Source organism: Schistocerca nitens, chromosome 5 (assembly GCF_023898315.1).
Source record: "Schistocerca nitens isolate TAMUIC-IGC-003100 chromosome 5, iqSchNite1.1, whole genome shotgun sequence".
Taxonomy (NCBI): domain Eukaryota; kingdom Metazoa; phylum Arthropoda; class Insecta; order Orthoptera; family Acrididae; genus Schistocerca; species Schistocerca nitens.
In genome coordinates this window covers 748,749,512-748,775,003 of record NC_064618.1, presented here as the reverse complement: position 1 = coordinate 748,775,003, position 25,492 = coordinate 748,749,512, and the positions used below count along the sequence as shown (strand labels likewise).

Sequence of the window (25,492 nt, the reverse complement as noted above, 5' to 3'; positions counted from 1 at the left end):
TGTCATCCTTTATTTGTAGTTAACTGTTGCTGTTTGGGTCTAAATATTGTCATTTTGTCATTTGGAGATAGTGAGTGGAGCTGTGGAAGGTAGAAAATGGAGTGCCAATGGAGAAATCGGGCCATTTCCGACATATTCTTCTGTTTTGAATGAGTAGTGGAGGGGTGACAGCAGCGGAGACAGCCAGAAACATTTGCGCCCTGTATCGGGATAATGCCATTGGACAGAGCACTGCTTTCTCGTTTTAAGGAGCATCATTTTGATATTAGTTATCTCCACGTTCAGGAAGACCTGCGGGGTTTGCCGGCCGCGGTAGTCTCGCGGTTCTAGGCGCGCAGTCCGGAACCGCGCGACTGCTACGGTCGCAGGTTCGAATCCTACCTCGGGCATGGATGTGTGTGATGTCCTTAGGTTAGTTAGGTTCAAGTAGTTCTACGTTCTAGGGGACTGATGACCACAGCTGTTAAGTCCCATAGTGCTCAGAGCCATTCGAACCATTTGAACCTGCGGGGTTTGATGAAGATCAAACGCATAATCTACAATGATCAAAGTCAGTGTACTCGAGTACTGGCAAACGTGGTAAACTGAAGTTATTCCACCATCGTGCGACATTTGCATGCAGTGGAGAAGGTTAAAAAATCGGGTGTATGGGTACTGCATGCTCTAAGCCAAAATCACAAAAAATCAGCGAGTGGCCATACACGCATCTCTGCTTGCTTGTCATCAATTGGCTCGTCAACAGCACCGACCATTCCTACCCTGTATCGTTACTGGTTAGGAGAAGTGGTGTCTTTATGCTAGCACAAAGGAAAAGAAAGGAGCGGTTGAGCCTAAACAAAGCAGCAATTCCCCATACAAAGACCTTCGCGCATCCACACAAAAGATAAAGTTGGGCATCTGATAGAACAGCGCCGGTGTGGTGTAGTACGAATTCCTTCTCCGAGGCATAATCATCTCTGCTGACATCTATTGTCAACAACTGGACGTTAGCCAGCCTTTGTGGCCGAGCGGTTGTAGGCGCTTCAATCTGGAACCGCGCACCCGCTACGGTCGCAGGTTCGAATCCTACCTCGGACATGGATGTGTGTGATGCCCTTAGGTTAGTTAGGTTTAAGTAGTTCTAAGCTCTAGGGGACTAATTACCTCAGATGTTAAGCCCCATAGTGCTCAGATCCATTTACTGAGATGTCTTGGAGACGCAGTCCAAGAACAAAGACCAGGAAGACTGCTACTCCACGATAACGCTCTGCCAGACTGACAAAGAAACCAATACGCGAGTTGCGTTGGGAAGTCATTCCGCACCCTCCGTATTCCCGCGCCTTCAGGTTTTCACCTATCCCGCCCAATATCGAACATCGTTCAAGGATTTTCCTATTCGGATGAAGAAAATGACTCTACGAGTTCTTCGCCTCAAACCCACGTGATTTTTACAGTCGCAAAATCGAAAAGTTATTGTAGACTGTTGTAAATAGTGAAAGAGAGTGTATTACTAATGATGAAAGTCTCTGTTCTGTGTACCTGTTATGTATGAAAACACGCCACGAACTTGTGCACCAAACCAATAATTGGCAATGTGAACTGAAGCCGTGTCTTTTTTTCATCGGAAGTGAAGAGTATCATATCAAAAACAAACGTAATACAGCGTTAAATGAAATATGCTACACTCTAAGAGTGCAGTCCACAAAAAACAGTGAAAGAAATTTTTAAAAAATAAAAACTCTGCGTCGACAGCACTGCCGAAAGGACGTGCTGTTTAAATGTCGAAGCGAAGCTGGCACTGAGGGAAGTATTATTTTTGACAGACTTTGATCGCCCAATAGAGTGGAATGTTTGGATAGGCTAGCTTCTCGTCATAATTTCTGTTGCAGAAGGATTAGTACTAACCGATAATTGTACTTACTCATTCTGAATTAATTTCGAAACGATTCTTCTAAAACAAGATATTTTCGGAGAAATGTCCAGCTTTCCCTCTCCTCTCATCTACTGATCCAGTTTTTTCTCACAATGACAGTTTTCTTATTTACGCGTCGTTCACTGCAATGGCATATAATGAAGCGGGCGCAGAGGAAGCAAGAATCGCTGATTTCCTTTTAGTACTCGACGGCTTTATAGGTTCAAATGGCTCTAAGCACTATGGGACTTAACATCTGAGGTCATCAGTCCCCTAGAGCTTAGAACTACTTAGAACCTAAGGGCATCACACACATCCATGCCCGAGGCAGGATTCGAACCTGCGACCGTAGCAGCAGCACGGTTCCGGACTGAGCGGCTTGATAGCTTGCTCTGTGTCCGTGCAGTACCGATGCGTGTCTTCTGGCGCGTCTAACCAGACGGGACTTTTCGATTTCGCTTTAGTCTGCGCTTTGTTGTGCGCTTTAAGGAACGTGTAAATGTAGTCTATTACCAAAAGTGGTGTTTGTAACAGGTAAAACCGGAATATGAAGCATGGGCTCCTAAATACGTATAGGTGAATAAAGAACCGAAATATAGACTGTTGACGACATTTATTTATAGAAAGTGTTTTACGAATGTTTTTCTTAGGACGCCGTGTTGAAACGTGTTACAAGATGGGAAATATGACACCGAGAGAACATGTACGACTAGTTCCGGGGAGCCGGTTGCTGACAGGAATAGTGCGAGCAGCCTGGCTGTTAGTGGGGCAGAAGATGTAGGTTTGTTGTGAGAGGCGGGGGGGGGGGTGGGGCTAGAAGGCAGCTGGCAGTCTAATGGCGCCGGCGCCACGGCAGCCTAAATAAAGCGCGCGATAGCACCGGTCCGACTCGGCACACGTGGCGTCTTCCGGCAGCATTCCTGTGGCCAACGCGCGCCCAGCCTCACTCTGACACACGGAGGGTTCACACACTGAAGCTGCCTTTACAAAGCTACGACGAACAGATTCGCGCAACTGTTTCACAAGGCCACTCCCACGCAGTATAAACGCACTTTAAGAACTGTCCGTGGTTATCCCTAATGACTTCAGAGGCAAACGCTGAGATAATTCTTCAAAATCTCGGCCGATTTCCTCTCCCAGCCTTGTCCGTCTCTTGTGACATCGACAGGACGTTAAGAGTCTGTCCTTCCCCCCTTTAGCAAAATAGATCCGCAAAAACTGCTAGAGCATTCGTTAGCAAACAAGTTTTTTTACGTCGTGCAACGTATTTGCCTTTTCATGCAAATTGTCCATCAGAGAGTTTCTACAACTGTTAGATGCCAGAGTAAATACATCTACGTCCGTATCGTGAAAACCACTGTGAAATGCGTGGCGGAGGGTACTTTCCAATGTACGACGTGTTATGTTATCTTCCTGTTCGATCTGCGTGTGAAGTGCGTGATGAATCATAAACTATCTCTGTGCGTCTCGTAATTATTCAGTCCCTCTGGGAGCGATACGTAAAGATTGTATTAATTCCTTGACTCTTAACTAAATACGGTTTCTTGAAACTTTATATGTAGACTAATTCCTTGACTCTTAACTAAATACGGTTTGTATAAACTTTATATGTAGACTATCATGGGATAAGTTGGCGTGTCTCGTCAAGCGTCTGCCATATCAGGATATTCAGTATATCTGCGAGGCGTGTAACTGAGGCGGGACGTGGGGACCAGCCCGGTATTCACCTAGTAGGATGTGGAACACCGCCTAAAAACCACATCCAGACTGGCCGGCACACCGGCCGTCGTTAATCCGCCGGCGGGTTCGATCCGGGGCCGGAGCGTACCCGAGTCCAGGAAGCAGCGCGTTAGCGCTTTTTTTTTAATCTCATTTTGTTCGTTTCATCTGGTCGTTGCGGACGTCGCAAGACACCCATTTCAGTTCGTCGTTGATCCATTAACTCAGCTTTTTTTTTTTTTTTTTTTTTTTTTTTTTTTTTTTTTTTTTTTGCAGAGGGCAGCTAACCCTCTGACCGAACACGCTGAACCAAATTTATTGAGGTCCATGACGCTGCCCACTACGCTAAACCAACAATACATAACTTGATCCAGCAATTTGTTAACCAAGCCCGCCAAAAATTTCAGTTGATTGGGACTGTTGTCTGAACGCGCTCTCGGCTATCCTGGCGAGTCATCAGGATATGCAGTATTTCTGAGACATTAAAAGACACGCTGGAGCAAATAATGAATGCAGCTACTAAACTCTCAAAACAGCGGTTTAAAAGTGAAGAAGGTTTTATACTATCAAATATAGGCGTGAGTGCGTATTTATTTATTTATTTTTAAAGCAAGTACCGGCTTCCTAAATAGGGCCACTGCAGCGCTGCGGTCGGTGATCCGTGCATGCGCACTGAGTAGCTGCATTGTTTTAGTATTAGCTACCTGTACCTACAGAAGGCGTAACGGAAGCATTCGTCGTTCTTTACGTTGCGTGTGCTTATTTAAAAACTCTCAGTTGACTGAAAATCCTCTGCAGCGTGTGCAATGCGTACAGTGGTTTGTTGTCTGGTGTAAAAGATGTGAAAGCAGTTGAACTCCATCAGAACATTACTGAAGTTTATGGGAAAAACGTTGAGAGTGTAGATTAAGGTATACATTTTCGCCTTAATGTAACATTATGTTAAAATGGCATTTTGTCTAATAAAAACACGGTAGTTAATTTTTTTAAAAATTTACCTCATATTTGATGGAGAAAGAACACAAGTTTTATGGGAGTGGTTAAGGGAAATAGGCGGCTCTGGCTAATGAATAAGTCGCAGCGTGGCGTTAGGTCGTTGTCAGACCACACAGAGACAGCGGAGGGCGTGGCACCGCCCTGTCGCCGGGCGGCCTATCTCGCCAGCCATCGCGCTGTGTGGTTTGCGCCCACTTGGTCAGCCCCACCTGTCGATCGCCACCCAAAACGAGCGGTCGGCAGTGCTCTCTCAACACGTAACTCTATGTCCTCTTCATGGCGACTTTTGTGAGCTGCTTTCACTTGTACTCTTTCCTTTCTTGTCCTCTACTGCTACGTCCACATTTACATCAGTATGCGAGAAGCCGTTTTACTCTGTGTGGCGGAGGATGCATCGTAACACGTTCTCGACTCCCATCACCTCGAGTGATGCAGGGGAAGAACAACTGTCTGTAAGACTCTGTGTAGAACCATTTCAGACCTGGATTTTTTCTGGAGGAAGAAACATTTTTTTGTGTGGTAATGCTCTCACGTGACTTTTTAATGATTTTAGATGCAAGATATATATAAAAATATGTACCCATTTTCAAAACATACTTTGTGCGCTTGGCTTCATGTTATGGACTGAAAAAACTAATTACGAAATATTCTCTACTGTAATAAATAGTAAAATTATCATTTAATAATAACCATGCAAAATAACAATAACAATACTCAATCATACGATGGAATGTAGCGAAACAACCACATCAGTGTATTCTGGTGGTCACGATAGCTACTGCGAACTGCTACATTGACTTGCTGTTATTTTCATATTGATGCCCAACAGCTGCTCGCACTATCTGTTTATGAAAAGGCTGAACATTCACAAATGTGTACCTCGTGTTTTCATTGGGAAAAAAATGCTTCTGTTCCAGGTAATACCAGTAGAAGTTAATGTACAGAATTGTAGCCAGAGAGTCTGAAAGGGTTAAACTGGAATTTCTGTGATCTCACAGTCACGGTCATTATTCGATGTATTAGCACACTGGACTCGCATTCGGGAGGACGACGGTTCAATCCCGTCTCCAGCCATCCTGATTTAGGTTTTCCGTGATTTCCCTAAATCGTTTCAGGCAAATGCCGGGATGGTTCCTTTGAAAGGGCACGGCCGATTTCCTTCCCCATCCTTCCCTAACCCGAGCTTGCGCTCCGTCTCTAATGACCTCGTTGTCGACGGGACGTTAAACAACACTAACCTAACCTAACCATTATTCGATGTATATGTGCAAGAATAATCCACAGCTCCAGTTGGATTAATACATATTTCTCATCACGACCGGTTTTCGTTGCTAAGCAGTACATGTTTCTCCTGTACATACCTTAGAATAAGTACGGTAGTAATAGCAACGCATAAACCAAATAATGTTGCACAACACCTCTGCAGCGCCATGAAAACATACACAAATAGGTGAAACATCTACAACTGGTGCACAGTGTAGTTGTTGTGCATATGTGCCCAGAACACACTGGTGGAAACGGAGAGGTTTTGGAATTTATAAAGAGAAGGGCGAATAAAAGAAAGAACCAGAAGAATCCAGAAAAGGCGGAGTACGGAGCTTCTGAGTAAATATAAAATCCCAAAAGCTATTGAAGCAAACACGAGTGTGACTGTTTCCAGTAATTGGTAATCAGTGGTGCAATTAAACAATAACAGATATATGGGCCTATTTATACGATACTGCACCAAGCATCTATCTATGTCAGGCCTTTCCGACACCAGTTTAATATATCTGGTTTTGCTACTTCTCTGTAAACAACAGCACAGTCCGCGAAAGGCCTCATGTGGAGCTATAGAGGTTAGCCTTTTCGCTTGACCCTCGCTATTTTCTTTCTTCACTCCACCCTTCCCACCTGCCTTCATCCATTAATGTTTTCTCGTTGCGTCAGAGCCTCTTTCCAGTTGTTTATGTGTTGTTTTATTCTTCTTCTTATTCACTTCGCACTCGCACGTTCTGATTTCTTCCTATATTACTTTATTTCGTCCTTCTACACCTTCCTCCTATGTTTGTCATCGTTCCAGTTTCGTTTTCATCTTACCTATGCTCCTAGTTAGTTTCAGGTTTGAAGTTTTCTACCAATACGTTTATTTTGTTAAATTTTGCCCAGTTTTATCATCTCCACGTTTCTCATACCATTACCACCTATTTCTTCTCTTTCTTCTATTCCTGATACAGCTTATCGTCTGTCACTCCTCGGCCTACTCGTCCTCTACATTAACCATAACGACCACAATTTGTTATCGCCTTCTTCCTCGTTATTGTTAAGCTTTGTAAAAATGTGTGTACACCATTTGCTCATCGTACCATTCTCATTATTCGTCATTCTACACGAAGGGATATAACCAGATGTGTTCTTTGTACCCACTCACCTCCTTGTCCTTTGGCAACGCCGGGCACCAACTGGTTGGGTTTCCTCAGGCGAAGCAGTGATTCTTATCGTGGCCGTGAATCTGGCAGACGGGTGACCTCAGGTGCTTGGAGGACGAAAGCGTACGATGGGTTCTCCCGCCTCAAAACATTACGGAGGACCTTCATACTGTGAGCTGCGCATTCTGAATTTTGAAGCCTAATTTAAACAGATCGTAGTTGAAAGCAGTATACACTTGGAGTGGACAAAGTATGCCACGGAAAATATGGATAATATGGCCCCCCAAAGGAAGAGATGCAAACATTGCCACTCGACGAATTCCAGCAGATTGCTTAGGCAACAAAAATCCGTTTATGACGCCAACAGGTTAATGGAACTTGCTGCAAATTCTAACATCAGACAAATAACGGTAAACTGTTCCCACAATACATCTTACATTCGCGATTTTAAAGAAAAGCAACACTGTGTAGCAAGCGAGCAACAGCAGAAGCTAACCAGCTCGCTTCCAGTACTTTATCCAACCCATTCGTCGTTCATTTCATACTGTCTGTTATTAAATCAAGGTAACAGAGAAAGAGTGTCCGCTCCGCTAGCTGCGCAGTTAACGCGGCTGATTGCTAACCGAAGGGCCCAAGGTTCGATTCCCGGCCGAGCCGAAGATTTTTCTCCGCTCGGGGTCAGGATGTGGTGTTGTCCTTACGTTCGTATCGTCATAACTGAATGACTGTAGCCGGCTGGGGTGGCCGAGCGATTCTAGGCTCTCCAGTCTGGAACCGCGCGACCGCTACGGTCGCAGGTTCGAAACCTGTCTCGGGCTTGGATGTGTGTGATGTCCTTAGGTTAGTTAGGTTTAAGTAGTTCTAAGTTCTAGGGGACTGATGACCTCAGAAGTTAAGCCCCATAGCGCTCAGAGCCATTTTGAATGACTGTATGGGCATTTCTCTCAAGCCAACAAATTAAAAAAAAAAAAAAGAAACGAGAAAGGGTGAAATATATGAAAAAAGTATCTTCAAAATGTCGCGCAGTACACCATGAAAGCATACTGTGGTGAAACGTAAGTACAGCACAACCACAACCTTTACTCTCCGCTAGATAATAATGATTTTTCAAGCAGAAAAAAGTGTATTTTTACTGTTATTTTGAAGAGGAGAAGCTGTCAGTCAGACTGCCAATTTGCAACGTAAAAACCAGGCAGTAAGGTAAGCAACAACACATAATAACTGAGCCTAAATAAATTACGTATCCAAACCGTTTAGATAACTAGTGTGTTTTTACTGAAACACACAAAAGACGGCACAAAGGTGTCGAAATTTGTCTGGATAATACGAACAAAAACTGTTCTGCAGAAGATGAATTTGAGGTGTCTGGGAAGCTTTTCCGTACTGCTTACTTGATTTGACAGACTACTGCTAATGCGCTGTTGAGAACAGGCGTAGCTCCACCACTCATAACGGGGGTGAGGTGTTTTTTTTTTATTTTAGGGGTCTTAAAACGTTATTTTAAGACTTCTCTATGCATTTTAAAATTGCGAATACAACATTTGTACTGGTAAAACAAAGTTTTTGCGTACCACTGCATACTGGCACAACTCGAGCACTGTGAACATCTACACTTACACTCTGCACGCCACCTTACGATGCCTGTTCCAGTCACGAATGCTTCACGGGAAGAATGATTGCTGGTAAGCCTCCGTGTCAGCTCGAATGTCTCAAATTTTACTGTCACAGTATTTTCGCGAGGTATATAATACGTAGGAGGAAACAAGATATTGGCTGAATCGTCTAGGAATGTACGCTCTGGGAATATTTACCGACAAACCACACCATCATGCTGAACGCCTCTCTTGCAGCGTCTGCAACTGGACCTGGTTGAGCATCTCCGTCACGCTTTCGCTCTTAGTAAATGAACCTGTAACGAAAGACACTCTCTTCTTTGGATCTTTTCTACTTCCTCTATCTGTCATACCTTACCAGCCTGGCGAGCAATGTTCAAGTTTTTGTCGAACGAGAATTTTGTAAGCTACTTCCTTTGTGGGTGAAATACCTTTCCCGAGAATTCTTCCAAAGTATATCATTCTGGCATCTGCCTTATCTTCGATTCGTTGTATGCGGTCGCTCCACTTTAAGGGGCTCCGGAACGCCCTATACTTGCAATGTTAAAATAACGCTTATAAATTACATCTTTCCTCACAAAGTATTTGAGGTAGGAAGTTGAACTTTTTACAGATTATTTATTGGAATATGGGCTACAACGTAACACAGGGATTTTACAAAATTTTTGTTCAGTTATTAAAGATGATTTTTTTTCAATTGTAATGAAAATTCACAACATTTTTTTGCAATTTTTTATTTATATATTCAAAAATATACAGTTTTTTTGGAAAAAGGCTGTGTTAAATTATGCAGAAGGTACTGTGTAACATTTACTGAAAGTTTGAAACAAATATGTTTGGAAGATCCTTAGAAAACATGTAATTAGTATGAGAAAATAAAAGTTTTGGGAATCGAGCGACCAAGTTTGGATTAACTTTTTAGTGCATTCCAGGTCCATAGGATGGATTATCTTCATCCTCTGCAAACTTCTCCTCCAGCTTCCTCTTGTTCCTCCTCCTGTTTACTCTTGCTTGTATTTCTAGACTCTTTACACCCCTGTCTGCAGCCCAAAGGCGTTCCTTGTCTAAAGCAAGCATCGCTCGTTATTGTGTTCGTAGATTTTGCTACCATTTTCTTCAGTTGCAGTTACTGCAACACTGTTCCAAAAGGTGGTCATGTATGAACACTTATCACATTTCAGTTGTATTTCACTAGCAAGTCCTACGTGCTTTATTATGGAGAGTTCCAGACCAACTTCACTGCAATGAATACATCTTACACAGTTTGAAAAAATTCCTTTGAGAACCGACATATCAAATATTTCATTCACATCCGATTCGCCCATAAAACATTCATAGTTTTCACTCATTGAACCAAGCTTCTTCTGTGAAGTATTTTCTTTCCCACTTTGACTGCTATGGGCAGGTGTACTTGAGAGGTTAGGTTCACTCACTTGGTTATCGTCTTTCGTGTTTACAGTAATAACACATACCTTTGGCTTTCCAACATTTCTCCTTTTCTTAAAAGCCTTCAGAGGATTTCTAATAACTTTACTTTTACTCATTATTATACTTCAACAAAACAGAGACTCAAGAAACAGAATTAATTACGAATATTTTCGAGATAACGACAGAGTAAATAAACATGAAACAATCGACAATCACACCAGCGATATATATTGAACCATCACAGGTTAGCCACAACACATACTTTATCTCACATCACTAAAATGTACCTGATCAACACGGACGTTAATAATAACACCATTTTACAGCAGTTTAACAGCGCCACAGTGGGTCACGCCCATGTAGAACACATTTCAAAAAAAATTTAAAAATAGTTGTAGTCTTCGGAATTGAATAAATTATATATCTATTAAAAGGTAATAGTCTGCAGATTCAGAAAACGCAAAAAAGTACAAATTGAACTTTTCATGATTTTGAGCCTTTCCGGAGCCCCCTTAAATCGCTCCGTAGTCGAGTTGTAAAACCACCGTAGGCTGCCATACACTATTAAAGTAATGGTAGAATACACTAGTTTTCATAGTAGCTTTAACAAGTTAAGATCGTACCCAAGTTACCTGTGCATTTTAAGTGTGTTGCATAACTATCGGGCGTTATCTCATAACGGTCGCTTTCTTTATATATACGATCAGTATCTTACTATGTTCCCCTAAAAAGCGGAAGCGATAAAAAGTCTAGAAACTGAGTGAGGATAGATAAAGGACCACATAACCTACGGAACATTTTTATTCTACATAATTATCCGCCTGTATATTTCTTAAAAGTAAACAGCATTTATAGCAAAATTCATACACCTGAAGATGGCCAGAAGTCTCTGCGCCGAAATATCGTGGCAGGAAGTTACTGATATCCGGCAGTTCTCCCGTGTTTTTATGGAACAAAATTCAAATTGTCAATGTTTAATTTAGGTCTATTCGAAAACTGTTGAGTTGTAACGTGAAACAGAGGGATTTTGTAGTAAAAATAAAGAAAATAATATAGATTTATCATATAGCGTTATGAAATGGAATTACCTCAACAAAAACGTAAAATAAAAAGCAAAAAATAAAAATATATCAAACATCGCTTTAATACTTCGTCGAACTTACATAAAACATGTTTCGGTGTTATCCGCAACCAGGTTTCGCAGTTATCAGCAGCAGACTCTAACCTTTGATTATGATGAAGAACGTTCTATTGAGCACAAAATAACAACAATAATTGTATATTATATATTTTTGTTCGTGCATGTAAATTGTAGTGCATCAATGGTAATTGTTTTGGTTGCGTAAAAGCGCAGCAGATACACAATCAAATAATTTTTACTAGTTTTAAAATGCAATTTGTATTCTGTAAGGACGTAAAATTCACAGTTTATTAACATTGAATAATGTGCAGTTCTAATTGTATGTAAAACAAACAACCAAACAAACAAACAAGAAACAAAGAAAAGTCATTGGCTCCCAGTTTGTCTCTTACACATGGACTTATGTTTCTTTCTCTACCAATGATACTTTATGGACGTATCTGCTTCCAGTGGCCGTTCTTCAGTCGTGTAGTCGTACAGTAACGGTTCTTACCGCCTATAGCTTCAACTGTCAACTGGAATAACCGAAGTCGCCCTTGTTTCTGAAGACACACTGCCCTGCACTTTGTCATTAGCCATTCGGCGAGTCTGGCACCCCCTGCAACGACATAGTCTCTTGTGCTAATCTGTTTATCTCAGAGCAGCACGTGCAACCAACATCTTCGATTATTTGTTGGATATATGCCGAGCTCTACCTTTTTCTACAGGTTTGCCCGCAACTGCTCCCTCTAGTATTACGGAATAGGTTCCCTGATTATGCTGCAAACATCTTTTATCCTGTCCCTTTTTCTGATCAGTGTTTTCCACATTTTCCTTTCCTTTGCGGAAAACATCCTCATATTCGGGAACGCACCCATCGAGAGTTTTTCTGACTAGTCACGTCCTCAAGAGAATCCGCCATGTGATGGTGACTTTATGCGACACGCCGTCAACCGCCATCTGCGGAACCAGGGGGCCCGGTGACGATTGTGAAACGCGCCAGCCGAGGCCCCCTGGTCCACTGCGCAACCTGCGCAAAGGAGGCCAGCGGCCGCAGATCTGGTTTGCCGGTGCGGTACCGGCCGCGGACGCCCACGCACTCCCACGCGCCGCACTGCGGAAGCCCATCTGGAGCCAAGCGCCGACGTTCCGGCCAAAGTGCGAGGCTCCTCTGGTAAAGACACGCGCCAGGCGGCTAAGCTTCGTCGGGAAATGCGCGTGCTCTAATGAGGGACCGCGCGGAAACTTCTTTGTACTACACCAGGTGCAGGCGAAGCCTAGTGCCTGTGTTTCACAAGTTTAAGCACTTTAATTGCTTTGTTCTTGAAGGTGATTTAGTAGTTACTGGCGTTATAGAATGCAATGGTAAGTACGAATTTCTCAGTACTAGTAGTACAATACATGGGAGGAGGAAGACATTCCTTTATCAGGGATTAATACTTGTAAAAAGAGAACGAAATCAACGCTCTTTGAAGGGTAACTTAAGATCCGGGTTTTCACTACTCTGGGAGTTTTATAAAAATAAACATTTGTTATTCCCCAAAAATATAAACCACGTCAGAAAAAGATTCATGAAGAGGTAGGTTTGGAGCACTCCTGTAGGTACGATATATCATAACAGGAAAGACAAAAATTACACTATTAGAATCCTTTGAAATGGGGTGGAACAGGAGACTGTTGAAGATAAGACGCTTTAACAAAGTACGGAATGAGGATGTTCTGCAACGAGTGAACGACAGAAAAAGATTCTTGGTGGAGAACATAATGAAGAGCAGAGAGGGTATGATTGGGCACATATTACGACATGAATCGTTGATGATAACTGTAGCCGAAGAGGTAGTGGAACGAAAGGGTCACAGGGGCAGTCCTAAAACTTGTACACAGGATGAGCGAGGAGGAGAAATACATTGAGTGAGGGGTGAGAATATTGGCGATTGTCAACGAAACACTTCGTATGGACGTATGCTTCAGAATTGTTTCCATGACAGAAGACCTTTAATGTCAGTTTTGTATGGTTTTCTCTAATAACTCGAAAACCGTGGCTGCTAGAGAAACAATTACACAATTAAATTACATTAAACTTCCTCTGAGGCTAATACTTGACGCGAAGAGAGCTAGAGAATATTTAAAATTTCGCCCGACGCGCTTGAGCTGTAGTTTCCAAAGTGAATTTCAATCATTCGTAAAGTACTTTCGTGTCGAAGAGAAATATATAAAATCACTCTTGGTTGGCGGTAAAAAATTGCCAGTAGACATCAGAGAATTAAAATGCTCGTGAACTTGAAAAGTGTGAATTGCCAATTTTCCTGAGGTGTGTGGTCGTGTTTGTGTATGTGTGTGTGTGTGTGTGTGTTTGTGTGTGTTTTGCGCAGATTTTAGAAGCATTAATAATAATAGTTGGGAAACTATCCTAGTTGGTTTCCAATGCCAAATAATTAGAAAAAGAATGTATAGCTTATGAAATTAAAATGCAAATCGCCTTGCGAGGTTTACCCGTTTGAAACCTCCTTGTTGCCCACCGAGAGTAAAAACCCCAGCAACAGGTCTGTACTGACAGTCGGAGGAAGAACGTTCCGTTATATTACGTTAGGAAGCGTGACGGACCGGAAGTGGAACGTAACAACGGTAAGGTACGGTAACGTAAGGCTGACGCTATACGATGCGAGGCAGGAGATATTGCGCGAGAGCAGCGTCCGCTTTTAATGATCACAGCTGGAGGTTTTTGCCCAGTCGTCGCGCTGTGTTCGTGGAAAGGCACGCCGAGGCACGCTTCCGTAGCGTGCGGCGAACTCTGTGGGCGCGGCTAACCGGAGCTGCGAGCAGGGTGCCGCAGACCGGCAAGAGGGTTTCGAGTGAGGAAAGCTTTGAGTATTTACTTGCGAAACGAAAACCGTTTTGCTGGAGGAAAAAGGGACGCCTAAATTATGGTTCTGGCAGGTCATTATCATGCTTGACATCATCTGTTACTCGCAACGTTGTTGATTTGCTGGCATTGTGTGCCGAAGCAGAAGCGGCCAGTGACCCAAAAGTACATAGCGTGTGCTTTGGACTGTTTACTGATCTACTTTCCCTTTTTTCTGTTTTTCATCAGCTTTCTGACCGGTTTCATGCGGTCCTCCACGACTTCCTCTACTCCGCCAATCTCTTCATCGCAATTACTCTCAACGCCCACAATTATCGTTCCAGTTATTCCAATCTCTGTCTTCCCCCGCAGTTTTTGCCCTGTACACCTCTCTCTCTTCTACCACGGCAGTCACTTCCTGATGTCTAGACAAACGTCCTACCATCCTGTCCCTTTCCTCTAGCCAGTCTTCTGCACATATTTTTTTTCTCGTTGATTCTACAGAGAACCTGCCCATTTCTTAGTACACTTAATTGTTAATATACTTCTGTAAAATCTCCTCTCAAACCTTCGATTCCTTTTTTTACCGATTTTCGCACAGCATATGATTCACTTCCATAGAGTGCTGTGCTCCAGACGTACATTATCAGTAATTGCTTCCTCTCTCTTGCTGGCTAAATGGCTCTGAGCACTATGGGACTCAACTGCTGTGGTCATAAGTCCCCTAGAACTACTTAAACCTAACTAACCTAAGGACAGCACACAACACCCAGCCTCTCTCTTGCTCTCCAGATTTTATTCAAAGTTTTCTCATCTTAAAAAGTGGTACTGACGAGAGTATCTGTACTATGAAGGAATACTGCGCTCTTGAGTGGAATCAAAAATAGGATGAAACCTTGTCAGTCCAAATGCATGAAGAACAATGGAGATAATGTCGAGAAATATTTTTTTGTAACTAAGTGTTCCTGAGTTTTCTTCCAGACTCATCGGTTCATCCCCGTTTTCCGGCGTCACCACGGTACACACGTAGAAAAGAGGAAGCTGATATCACAACTTTAATAGAGCTGCACTGCAGCTGTTCTCTTTTGCGGAACTAAGCTCTGGACTTTATATATGTTTATTCAAATGTGAACAAACAATATTTCAGTACAGTGACTCCTATAAAATTTGTATTCACACACGCGCGCGCGCGAGCGGAAAATTACAAAACAAATATGCCCAAAGTTACTACGTGTTTCTAATTGGTAACAAAGTATTGTTTGGAATAGCTGCTTAGCAAAATGGCAAAGATGTGTGAAACGTAAAGCTGAACAGTGATGCCGGAATTGGAACATCATTGCTTCAGATGAGTGAAAAAAATAGGAAGAACAGCTGACACTTGGCTGAAATCGGAAAGGGGTCAAGTGAAGTCCCTCGCTAGCTACTTTTGAACCGCCATATTGGATTCATCATACTTCGGATCTTTCCGTATCATAACTCACTTCTTATGACCGTGACCTAGACCAGACTTTTGACAGTATGACGTTTTAAGCAAAGGCGCAATGAAGATGTATCACTCTAGGTGTGACATATTATAATTAAATGTCCGTTAATGATTCATCGTCTGTAAAAGTCTTAAGAACATTTAATATGAACAGTTTTTGGCTGTTAATTACATGTATTTCCTGTGTTCGTGCGGCTAAAGAGGTGTTATCGTGGAGTGTAAGGAAGCTAGTGCGAAACTAGGTACCTGCTAATACATTTTTTTTCTGTTTCATATTTGTAACACATTGTGGGAGCTTCTTATTCATGTAACAGTAACTTGTTCTGCGAAAGTGCTTTGTCAGCAGTGAGTGCCTTCCATTTTGTGACTTGATTAAAAAACGAAATATGAAATTTCTGTGAGTGAAACAACCAGCAATGACATTTATGTTCGTTCTTGTCACAAATATTTCACCGTTGTTTCCGAATACGTCGCGATTTCTGAATGTGGTTAGGCAGGAATCTAAGAATACAGCTTAAATTGGTGCGAATGAGACGAGCTGCTTCATATTTTATCGTCTTGCTTCTCACAAATACAGAGTCCGCCAGAAAAAAGTATACACTCTTTGTCAGGCTCTATCGAGCTATCGACGATGTCGTTCGATTTGAGTTACGAGTCTGTTGTATGATCTTTGACTCAACAGATGTTAGTAGCTGCATCTCGGTATTAAGAAAACTATATGGCTGGAGCGCACTTGACATTAGAGCAAAGAAAATGTATCTTGAAGTGGTTTTTCAAGTTTGATAATACTGTTAAAGTGCAAAGTCAGTGGAGGCGGGAGTTCGGAACAGAGCCGCCAATCCCCCCAACAATTAAACGCATCATTGACAAGTTTGAATTGCATGGAACGATTTGTGATATTCACGAAGGAAGATCAGGAAGACAGCGTACAGCTACAAGTCCTGCTTCGTCGGCTCTCGTGTTGGAAACGTTTGTTAATTCTCCACATAAGTCTGCTACGCAATGTCCAAGTGAATTCGGGGTTAGCTGTATAAGTTGAAATGGCTCTAAGCACTTTGGGACTTAACATCCAAAGTCATCAGTCTCCTAGACTTCGAACTACTTAAACCTAACTAACCTAAGGGCTCACACACATCCATGCCTGAGGCAGGATTCGAACCTGCGACTGTAGCAGCCGCGCGCTTCCGGACTAAAGAGTGTGTGTAAAAAGAATTCTGAAAGCTGTGAAGTGGAAAGTTTACATTCCACGATTACTGCGCGCGATTAATGATGACGATCCTGATCGCCGAATGCAATTTTGCGAATGGTATCAGCAAATGGTAACTGATGACGAACAATTTGTGACGAAGGTAGTGTGGAGTGACGAGGCTCAATTTAAACTTAATGGAGCCTTGAATCGGCATAACAGTGTGTACTGGGCACCGGAAAATCCGCATTTTTATTTGAATAAAACCGTCAGTCTACCAGGAGTTCGTGTGTGGTGTGGACCATCATCTAGGGGCTTAGTGGGACCCTTTTGCTTTGATGCTACTGTCACTGGAGAAGTGTACCTGGAGATGTTACGCACAACGATTTTGCCAGGTATACGTGCTCTTTATGGAGCTGATGAAGAGATCTTTTACAAACAGGATGGGGCGCCACCACACTACCACCTAGCCGTACGAACTTTCCTGGATGACAATTTTTCGAGGCATTGGATTAGGCGAAGAGGGAATCCAGCTCCCTCCACGGTTGCCAGGTCCGACACCTGTGGATTTTTACTTGTGGGGGAGTGTGAAAGATAACGTCTACCGACGTAAGCCACGCACGCTGGAGGAATTTCGCCAGGAGGTTACAGCGACGTGTGCAGCGATCTCGACTGTGACATTCACTGAGGTAGTTGCGGCGACCGCTCGTCGTTCTGTTACGTGTATAGCCGCCAACGCTGAACATTTTGAATATTTAAAGTAACCATGTGCTAAAGTGAAGGTTGTTCGACATGGGTGATCAATTATTAAATGTAAAATAAACACATAAGTAATACTTTTCGTTCCTTAAAGCGTGTATACATTTTTCTGGCGGACTCTGTATTTAGTTGGGTTCGAATCATTAACGGGGGTAGGACATCAAACGGGACGACTTGGAGCAGGAGAGACACCACAGGAATTTTTAATTTCCACTGTCTATACTTTTAAAAATAAATTCATAAAACTTTGTCAGAACAGAAAGGATTCAGGATTTACACTTATAGTGATGGAAGTTCAAAAATATAAGAAAATAATTTATTTTTTTACATTTGTATTTCACCTTTTGTTCACTTACCATTGGCTGCATTTGTTGCTATAGGTACACTTTTCCTCATAAGTAAGGGAGATTCTTCGATGAATTTTGCACAGCATACAAACCATACTTACAGGTGTATGAAGCTCTAGAATTTTCCAAATCTATTAAAAACTGTCGTACAAATTGAGATAATTAACTATAAAATTTGGGTTTTTTCTAAACATGAAGTTTAAAATGTAACAGCGCATTCATTTTTTCATAAATTAATTAATTTCTAGTGTCATACACCTGTAATTATGGTTTGTATGCTGTGCAAAATTCATCGAAGAATCTCTCTTCCTTATGAAGAAAAGTGTACCTATAGCAACAAACGTAGCCAGTAAAAGTGAAAAAATGGTGAACTTTCACATGTAAAAAAAAAATTTGTTATTTTGTTGAACTTCCACTCCTACGAGTGTGAATCCTGAATCCTTTCTGGTCATACTGACAAAGTTTTATGAATTTATTCGTAAAAGTATAGACAGTGGAAATTAAAATGTCCTGTGGTGTCTCTTCTGCTCCAAGACGGCCCTTTTGACGTCCAACCCCCTCCCCCCCCCCCCCCCGCCCTTAATAACGATTTCATAAACTTGTCGGTGATGACAAAGATCACACTACACGAGCGAGGGACGTGACGTGACCGCTTCCCGATTTCAGTCGAGTGCTCGACGTACTTGCAATGTTTTGTCACTCGTTTGCTGAGCGTTTCACAATTGACGGATCTTTCCGCAGTGCAGAAAGACAGGTATAAAGTGCAGCGGGAGAGGCGTTCTGTGAGTGGTGTCCCCGTGACGCGTGTCGCCGGGCCTGGCGTCAGCTGCGTGGGCGCGTGGGCGCCGCCCTGGCCTTGCGTGCCGCAGTGCCCACGTTCGACTACCGGCGCGGCCCCTGCCACACCAGGGTGGCGCGTCGCCCGGCCCGGCCCACGACTGCTCTCCTCACGATGGCCGCTCTCCTGAAGGACAAACAAACACAAGTGCACACGCGTCAGAACTGATGTCACAAGTTAGCTACGCGCTTTGAGAAACGCTTTTTTTTCTCCACAACTCACTTTGTTCAAAATGTTTCATGAAACGGAATTACATAATATATTAATTTCTAAACAGTAGTTGATACATTCATAAATGAAAACAACCATATATATATATATATATATATATATATATATATATATATATATATATATATATATATATATATATATATATATATAAGAAAGACCACGAGAATATCAAATTACTTCAAAACTTGCTTTCTGAATAATAAATTGGTATATAAATTTCTTTCTTACCATTGCTGTACCAAGGAAAAGCCCGCCCGGTTGGCCGTGCGGTCTAACGCACGACTTTCCGTGCGGGAAGGAGCGCCTGATCCCGGGCACGAATCCGCCCGGCGGATTTGTGTCGAGAGCCGGTGAACCGGCCAATCTGTGGATGGTTTTTAGGCGGTTTTCCATCTGCCTCGGCGAATGCGGGTTGGTTCCCCTTATTCCGCCTCAGTTACACTATGTCGGCGATTGCTGCGCAAACAAGTTCTCCACGTACGCGTACACCACCATTACTCGACCACGCAAACATAGGGGTTACACTCGCCTGGTGTGAGACGTTCCCTGGGGAGTCCACCTGGGGCCGAACCGCACAATAACCCTGTGTTCGGTGTGGGGCGGCGGAGGGGTGAAGTGGACTGCGGTAGTCGTCGGGGGTTTGTGGACCACTGCGGCTGCAGCGGGGACGGAGCCTCTCCGTCGTTTCTAGGTCCCCGGTTAACAAACATACATACATATATACCAAGGAAAAACAATAAACAAATATACTGCATACAATTTTGAGTATTGCTGACGTACATTGCAGTAATTACATTAAGACAAACATTTAAATATTTTGTGTCCGTCCAAAACACGTGTTTATAGTCCAGTGGATCACTTTGTTTCCCCAACATCTACATTTTCCATAATATCACTTATATTTTCACTATCCACATCACTATTCCCCTTCAGTGTATTAAATGCTTACAATCCATAGGTTAAGTTGGCAGCAGAACAGCCTCTGGTCCTTCTCATGGACGTATAGTCGCTTTAAAGGCGTTCGCATCTGGCATCCAGTGGCCCCGCGCTGTCTTCACTGTATCTTCCTCGGCCGGCCGCTGTGGTAGAGCGGTTCTAGGCGCTTCAGTCCAGAACCGCGCTGCTGCTACGACCGCAGGTTCAAATCCTGCCTCGGGTATGGATGTGTGTGATGTCCTTAGGTTAGTTAGGTTTAAGTAGTTCTAAGTCTAGGGTACTGATGACCTCAGATGTTAAGTGCCATAGAGCCTAGAGCCATTTGAACCTTTTTACCTTCCTCGGGGTCTTTTATATGGACACTCCTCTTCCTCCCCTTTTCAACTTCTCTTACCGATTCAGAGTATTCTTCTGTCATTTTATTTAAGAATAAATTTTCAAAAATAGCCTAAGAATACACGCAATACCTCTGTCGTCTCAGACAAGTGGTTTTGCAACCGACAGTACTCTAACAACAATGCAAATGGACAGTAAACCAATATTACCAGCCCGTGTTGTTACTTCTGCAAATGTTAGCATTATTAAAATCCAAAGACTATGCACCCTACAAAAATTAGCTGCAGAAAACGTTTTGCTATATCACCTTCGTAGCAGAAAGCGAGTTTTGGAATAGCGGAGAACATTTGATAGCTTGTAGCTTCTAACCGGGATCGTAACTAGATTTTGATTAAAAAACTGTTTTCAGACTAAGAAAGGCGCCCATGTGAAGTAGCGTATGCCGTAAAAGACTCATATTGCCCACTTTTGCAGAAAGCGAGTTTTGAAAGAACAGTCCTCAGTGTTGGGGTAATACGTGAGTAGTCATGAAGTTTCAGTTATGACCTCGGAAAATCAAACTGCAGCCAGGGAACTTGGACGGTCTTAGTCATCATCTTCATGCCGACATTTCAATGCAACACTTTTTTTTTTTTCTAAAGACGAATGACTAGGAGGAGACTCATTAACTTTGCCAGACAAGTAATACATATTCGATGTTTCGCATTATGTTTGTTGACGTCCGATCGGAATGTGACGTAGTCTAGCCCCAAAGCGTTTGAACGATTCATACACATAGTTTCTTGTCATATCTTCTGCACCGTACACTTTTCATATAATGTGCTCTTCTGACGTAAGTTTCTAACAAATTTTGATATTTACGCATTGTACAATCATACGTTCCACTGATCACAGCAGACAAATATCCTTCGGCTTAATATTTTCGAAGCTATGCAGCACTTCTCAGCACCTCTTTTCATGCATAGGCACGCTTTTTTTAAACACATGTTGCCACTTAAATATCAACACATTCCACGGACTACTTCTACCCACCTTACATGTAATTGACCTGGCGGACAGTAAGGGCAACCAGCAACCGTTGTGACGCCAATTTTGTATTGTACTGGCACGTGAATCTCTGCAGAAATTCGCGTTTGTGGACAAGCATATTTAGGGGTTGAAGCGAGTGTTAACTATAGGATGGTGTGGAGACGATAGACTTGGTGGGCACGTTGGCACTGTCGCAACTTGTGCAGCGTGATCGCCAGCGACTTGACCGTTACTGCTGGCCTTGTACGATCGGCCCAGCGTGAATTAATAGCGTTTCTGATTGTCCGCCCCTTCTGTGGCAATCGCTGCACTAGTTGCTTCACGCGTTCGACTGCCGTGGGCGTCCAAAACTGCCAGCTGTCTGTCGGCCGCACTCAGTCTCACCGGCAACTAGGTCGCTCGCTAGGGGGAGCAACGTACGCTCTTTTACCGAATGTTTCCGTAATTTACTCGCAAACACTTTTACGTAGTACTCTAGACGACTACTGTTAAATTTAACGGTGCAATAGAGAAAACAGCACCAATAAGCTTTATTAGTTCACAGGTCGATGACTGCTCATCAAACATTCAGTTCGCCGTTCGGCCATCGCAACAGCAACGTAGCGGCAGCCTAAGAACAAGATATGGTGTTTTACATTTGTGATATTTGCATCACATCAAAAGCCTTTCCGCGACATGCTCTGCCTCGAGTGTTCTGTACATCTTCCTTTAATTCAAACTGACAAGGGTCTTTGCCAGACAATATTCAAGTAGTGACTGAAAGAGTTTTCCTATGTGACAACCTTGTTCAAGAACTGGACGGAAGGAGATACGTGACAGTCTTAGTAGTTACAATATTCTTTCTTTGTTTTCTGTTGTCTGTCGTCCTCGCAGCTAACTGTACGAGGAGTAGTCATTCGGTTTTAATTCTACAGGATAACTTGCTGTGAGTGACCTTCGTGTAAAATGGGTGCTGTTTTTTTGGAAAACTGAACAAAGAGTAAAGTAAAGTCACGGCTATTTGACAAAAAAATTCAGTTGGTTATGTGTGCCGATTTGTTGTTTTGGCCGTAAAGTGAATCAACTACTTTGCAAAAGAAACCAAATAGCAAATAGGATAGGTACGTGAAAACCAGTAGCTGTACATGAAAATGGGCGAAGTCGTATCTGCCTGTCAGTGTTTTCAAACAAGCAAAAGTGCTCCTTGTTACTGACGACCCACAATTTTCTACAACGATATTAACCGCAAAACGTGAGTTTTCCAATATCTCTCCACTAAATGAGTATCTCTCTTCGGCTCAGGCTACATCATTCCTACATCGTTCTTAGCCGTATGTTAAGCATGCAGGGGCGTCTCTGCGGAGTTTGGAAAGGAGAAAAAGCAGTGACAGAGTGGAAGCTTCAGTGGGTAAGAGTGGTGTCTGCGGAAAATTTTAATCTGAAACATTCCACCCATAAAATACGTTACTTACGTGTTAAATGGCCGTGTTGTAGTACACATTTTTAACTAGTTGTATACTCAGCGCATAGTTAATGAAGCAATACTACTTTCGGATGGGATTTGAAGAAATTTGCCATCAAGACGTGTGACTCGATAACTTATTGGTTAAGTTCCAAACCACGGATCCAAAGGTCTACAGTTCGATCCCTGGTTAGTCCTTGGAATTTTATCTGTTGCTTATCAGTTATTTCACATCTGGCTGTGATTTATGTTTGCGGGAAACGCCGACCTGCATCGTGGCTCGGAGATCAAGTTAAACTGGAGCCTGGGTAAACCAGTTCAAAGGTCATTGAAGGTAAAGGCACACCGTCTCCAATATGACCGTGGCCAGTGAAGCATTGTGGTGTTCAGAGTTACCTTGGGGTTGTAGACAGCTTTACTTTATCATCCAGTTGTGCGCCAATATTCAGTACTTCTTGTCCTCTTTGTAACTGGCCGGACCACCTTGTGTACAACAGAAAGATAAATAAATAAGAGGCAGCAGCGACTGAAAACGTTCTGTATAGGTGGCTTCGTCGGGAGTCAGGAGTGGGGGCTCCCTCAGCAAGCGTCCCGCGGGTCAGCCCTAACTGGCCAGCTCTGAGGAAGTGCCCAAGGAGGCGGATGCGGAGGAAGCGCAGATGGCGGTAGGCCGGGTTTACGAGCGCCTTCCTGCGACGCCTCGCAGATGCCATCCTCCTTCCTCCCACGCGATACAGGCCGGTCAAGAAATCCCGTCCAGCGGAAACAGCCCATCCTCCCGATCTGACTCAACTTCCAGGACGAAAAAGAGCTGCCAGCGCCTTTTTCCTGCTGCACTCGGCGGAGCAGAAAGAGTAGCAATCTGGGTGCAGGAAAAAGCTCGGATAAGGCCTGGCGCGGCTGCTTGGCATGCAAGCCAGTCGCTGCAGCCGCTTGTCGGACGTCGGGCCCAGCTGGCGGTTTCCTGTGGGTGCCGCGTTCATCTGGATGTGGCAACGTCCGCGATACTCAGCGCTGTCCGGAGACGCACACCAGTCGGTCAGAGAGCTCTAATCGTAGCCACTGCTTTCTTACTCCCCGTTTTTGCAGTCTCTACCCCAAGAATTCGGGTTGCTGTATCGAGAGATTTAGATCGCGAAACAAATCGTTGAATTCCTTTTGATTAATGAGTTGAGGCGCGAGGTGTCATGATATTGAGGGAAGTACTCTTCTATATGTTCAATACTTTCTGATTCACTTGACATGGTGTCTGGTACCGTGGCTTTCAAGTTACAGACAGGAACAGACAACCCCACCTCATGGGGCAAAGGCAAATACACTGAAGATACATTTGGCTCTGAGCACTATGGGACTCAACTGCTGTGGTCATTAGTCCCCTAGAACTTAGAACTACTTAAACCTAACTAACCTAAGGACATCACAAACATCCATGCCCGAGGCAGGATTCGAACCTGCGACCGGAGCAGTCGCACGGTTCCGGACTGCGCGCCTAGAACCGCGAGACCACCGCGGCCGGCCGAAGATACATTTGGATACTTTATTTTATGTCTAGTTTTGCTTAAATGTCCCGAAATATTTGTAAGACAGAAGTAGCAGTCTGAATAATGGTCTTTAGGCTCACGCCACACCATCCCAACAGCGAATGGCATGGCTCGGCGTTTTTCTTTCAACCACTCGGTTAAGGTTGTAGCACAGGCTATGCAGGCAATATGAGGTGCAAAATTTTTATCTTGATCTACATCTACATACATACTCCGCAATCCACCATACGGTGCGTGGCGGAGGGTACCTCGTACCACAACTAGCATCTTCTCTCCCTGTTCCACTCCCAAACAGAACGAGGGAAAAATGACTGCCTATATGCCTCTGTACGAGCCCTAATCTCTCTTATTTTTGTGGTCTTTCCGCGAAATATAAGTTGGCGGCACTAAAATTGTACTGCAGTTAGCCTCAAATGCTGGTTCTCTAAATTTCCTCAGTAGTGATTCACGAAAAGAACGCCTCCTTTCCTCCAGAGACTCCTACCAGAGTTCCTGAATCATTTCCGTAACACTAGCGTGATGATCAAACCTACCAGTAACAAATCTAGCAGCCCGCCTCTGCATTGCTTCTATGTCCTCCCTCAATCCGACCTGATAGGGATCCCAAACGCTCGAGCAGTACTCAAGAATAGGTCGTATTAGTGTTTTATAAGTGGTCTCCTTTACAGATGAACCACATCTTCTCAAAATTCTACCAATGAACCGAAGACGACTATCCGCCTTCCCCACAACTGCCATTACATGCTTGTCCCACTTCATATCGCTCTGCAGTGTTGCGCCCAAATATTTAATCGACGTGACTGTGTCAAGCGCTACACTACCAATGGAGTATTCAAACAGGACAACAGGACAATCAAAATACAATTTATATGCCTTCTTAACCAAATCAGTTATTGGTTTTATAAGGGCTTTTGGACTGAATTTCCCACACACATAACAAAAGTTGTCGGGGTGGTTTACATAGCAACGAGATTTACTAGTTGCCATTTTTCTTATTGTGAGTTTAAACACAAACATTTTGCACTATATTTCACAGGAAACACACACTGAGGATCTCTTTCACACCACTGGATTACCACACCAACCATTTACTGACGATTTGTAGATTTTCTAGCTCTCCTCTGCAAATCAAAAACAAACAATTAAACATCAAAACAGAAGAACAGCAAAAAGCGAAATACTGAAAATTAAAAATAAAAAACCTTTCAAAACTCAAAAATTATACGTGCTAGAACATTTTGAAAGGTATATTCGGATTCCACACACTAAAATACAAACTGTAGATGCAAAATGGCTGTTGACTAGTGTAATTCGTGATGGCATGCTGTAGTACTTCGTACGTTAA

At 43.2% G+C, this 25,492-nt stretch overlaps 2 protein-coding genes across 2 annotated transcripts in view; both read left to right on the top strand.

The window, feature by feature from the left end:
- The window catches only part of LOC126260694 (serine/threonine-protein kinase STK11-like), a 63,830-nt gene extending 45,070 nt beyond the window's left edge, over positions 1–18,760 (top strand). Inside the window, exon 7 of the mRNA XM_049958030.1 lies at positions 18,539–18,760. Coding sequence (XP_049813987.1) covers positions 18,539–18,760 — 222 coding nt within the window. The remainder of the gene's footprint in view (positions 1–18,538) is intronic.
- The window catches only part of LOC126259979 (protein Shroom3), a 365,788-nt gene that overhangs the window by 91,891 nt on the left and 248,405 nt on the right, over positions 1–25,492 (top strand). The window lies entirely within an intron of this gene.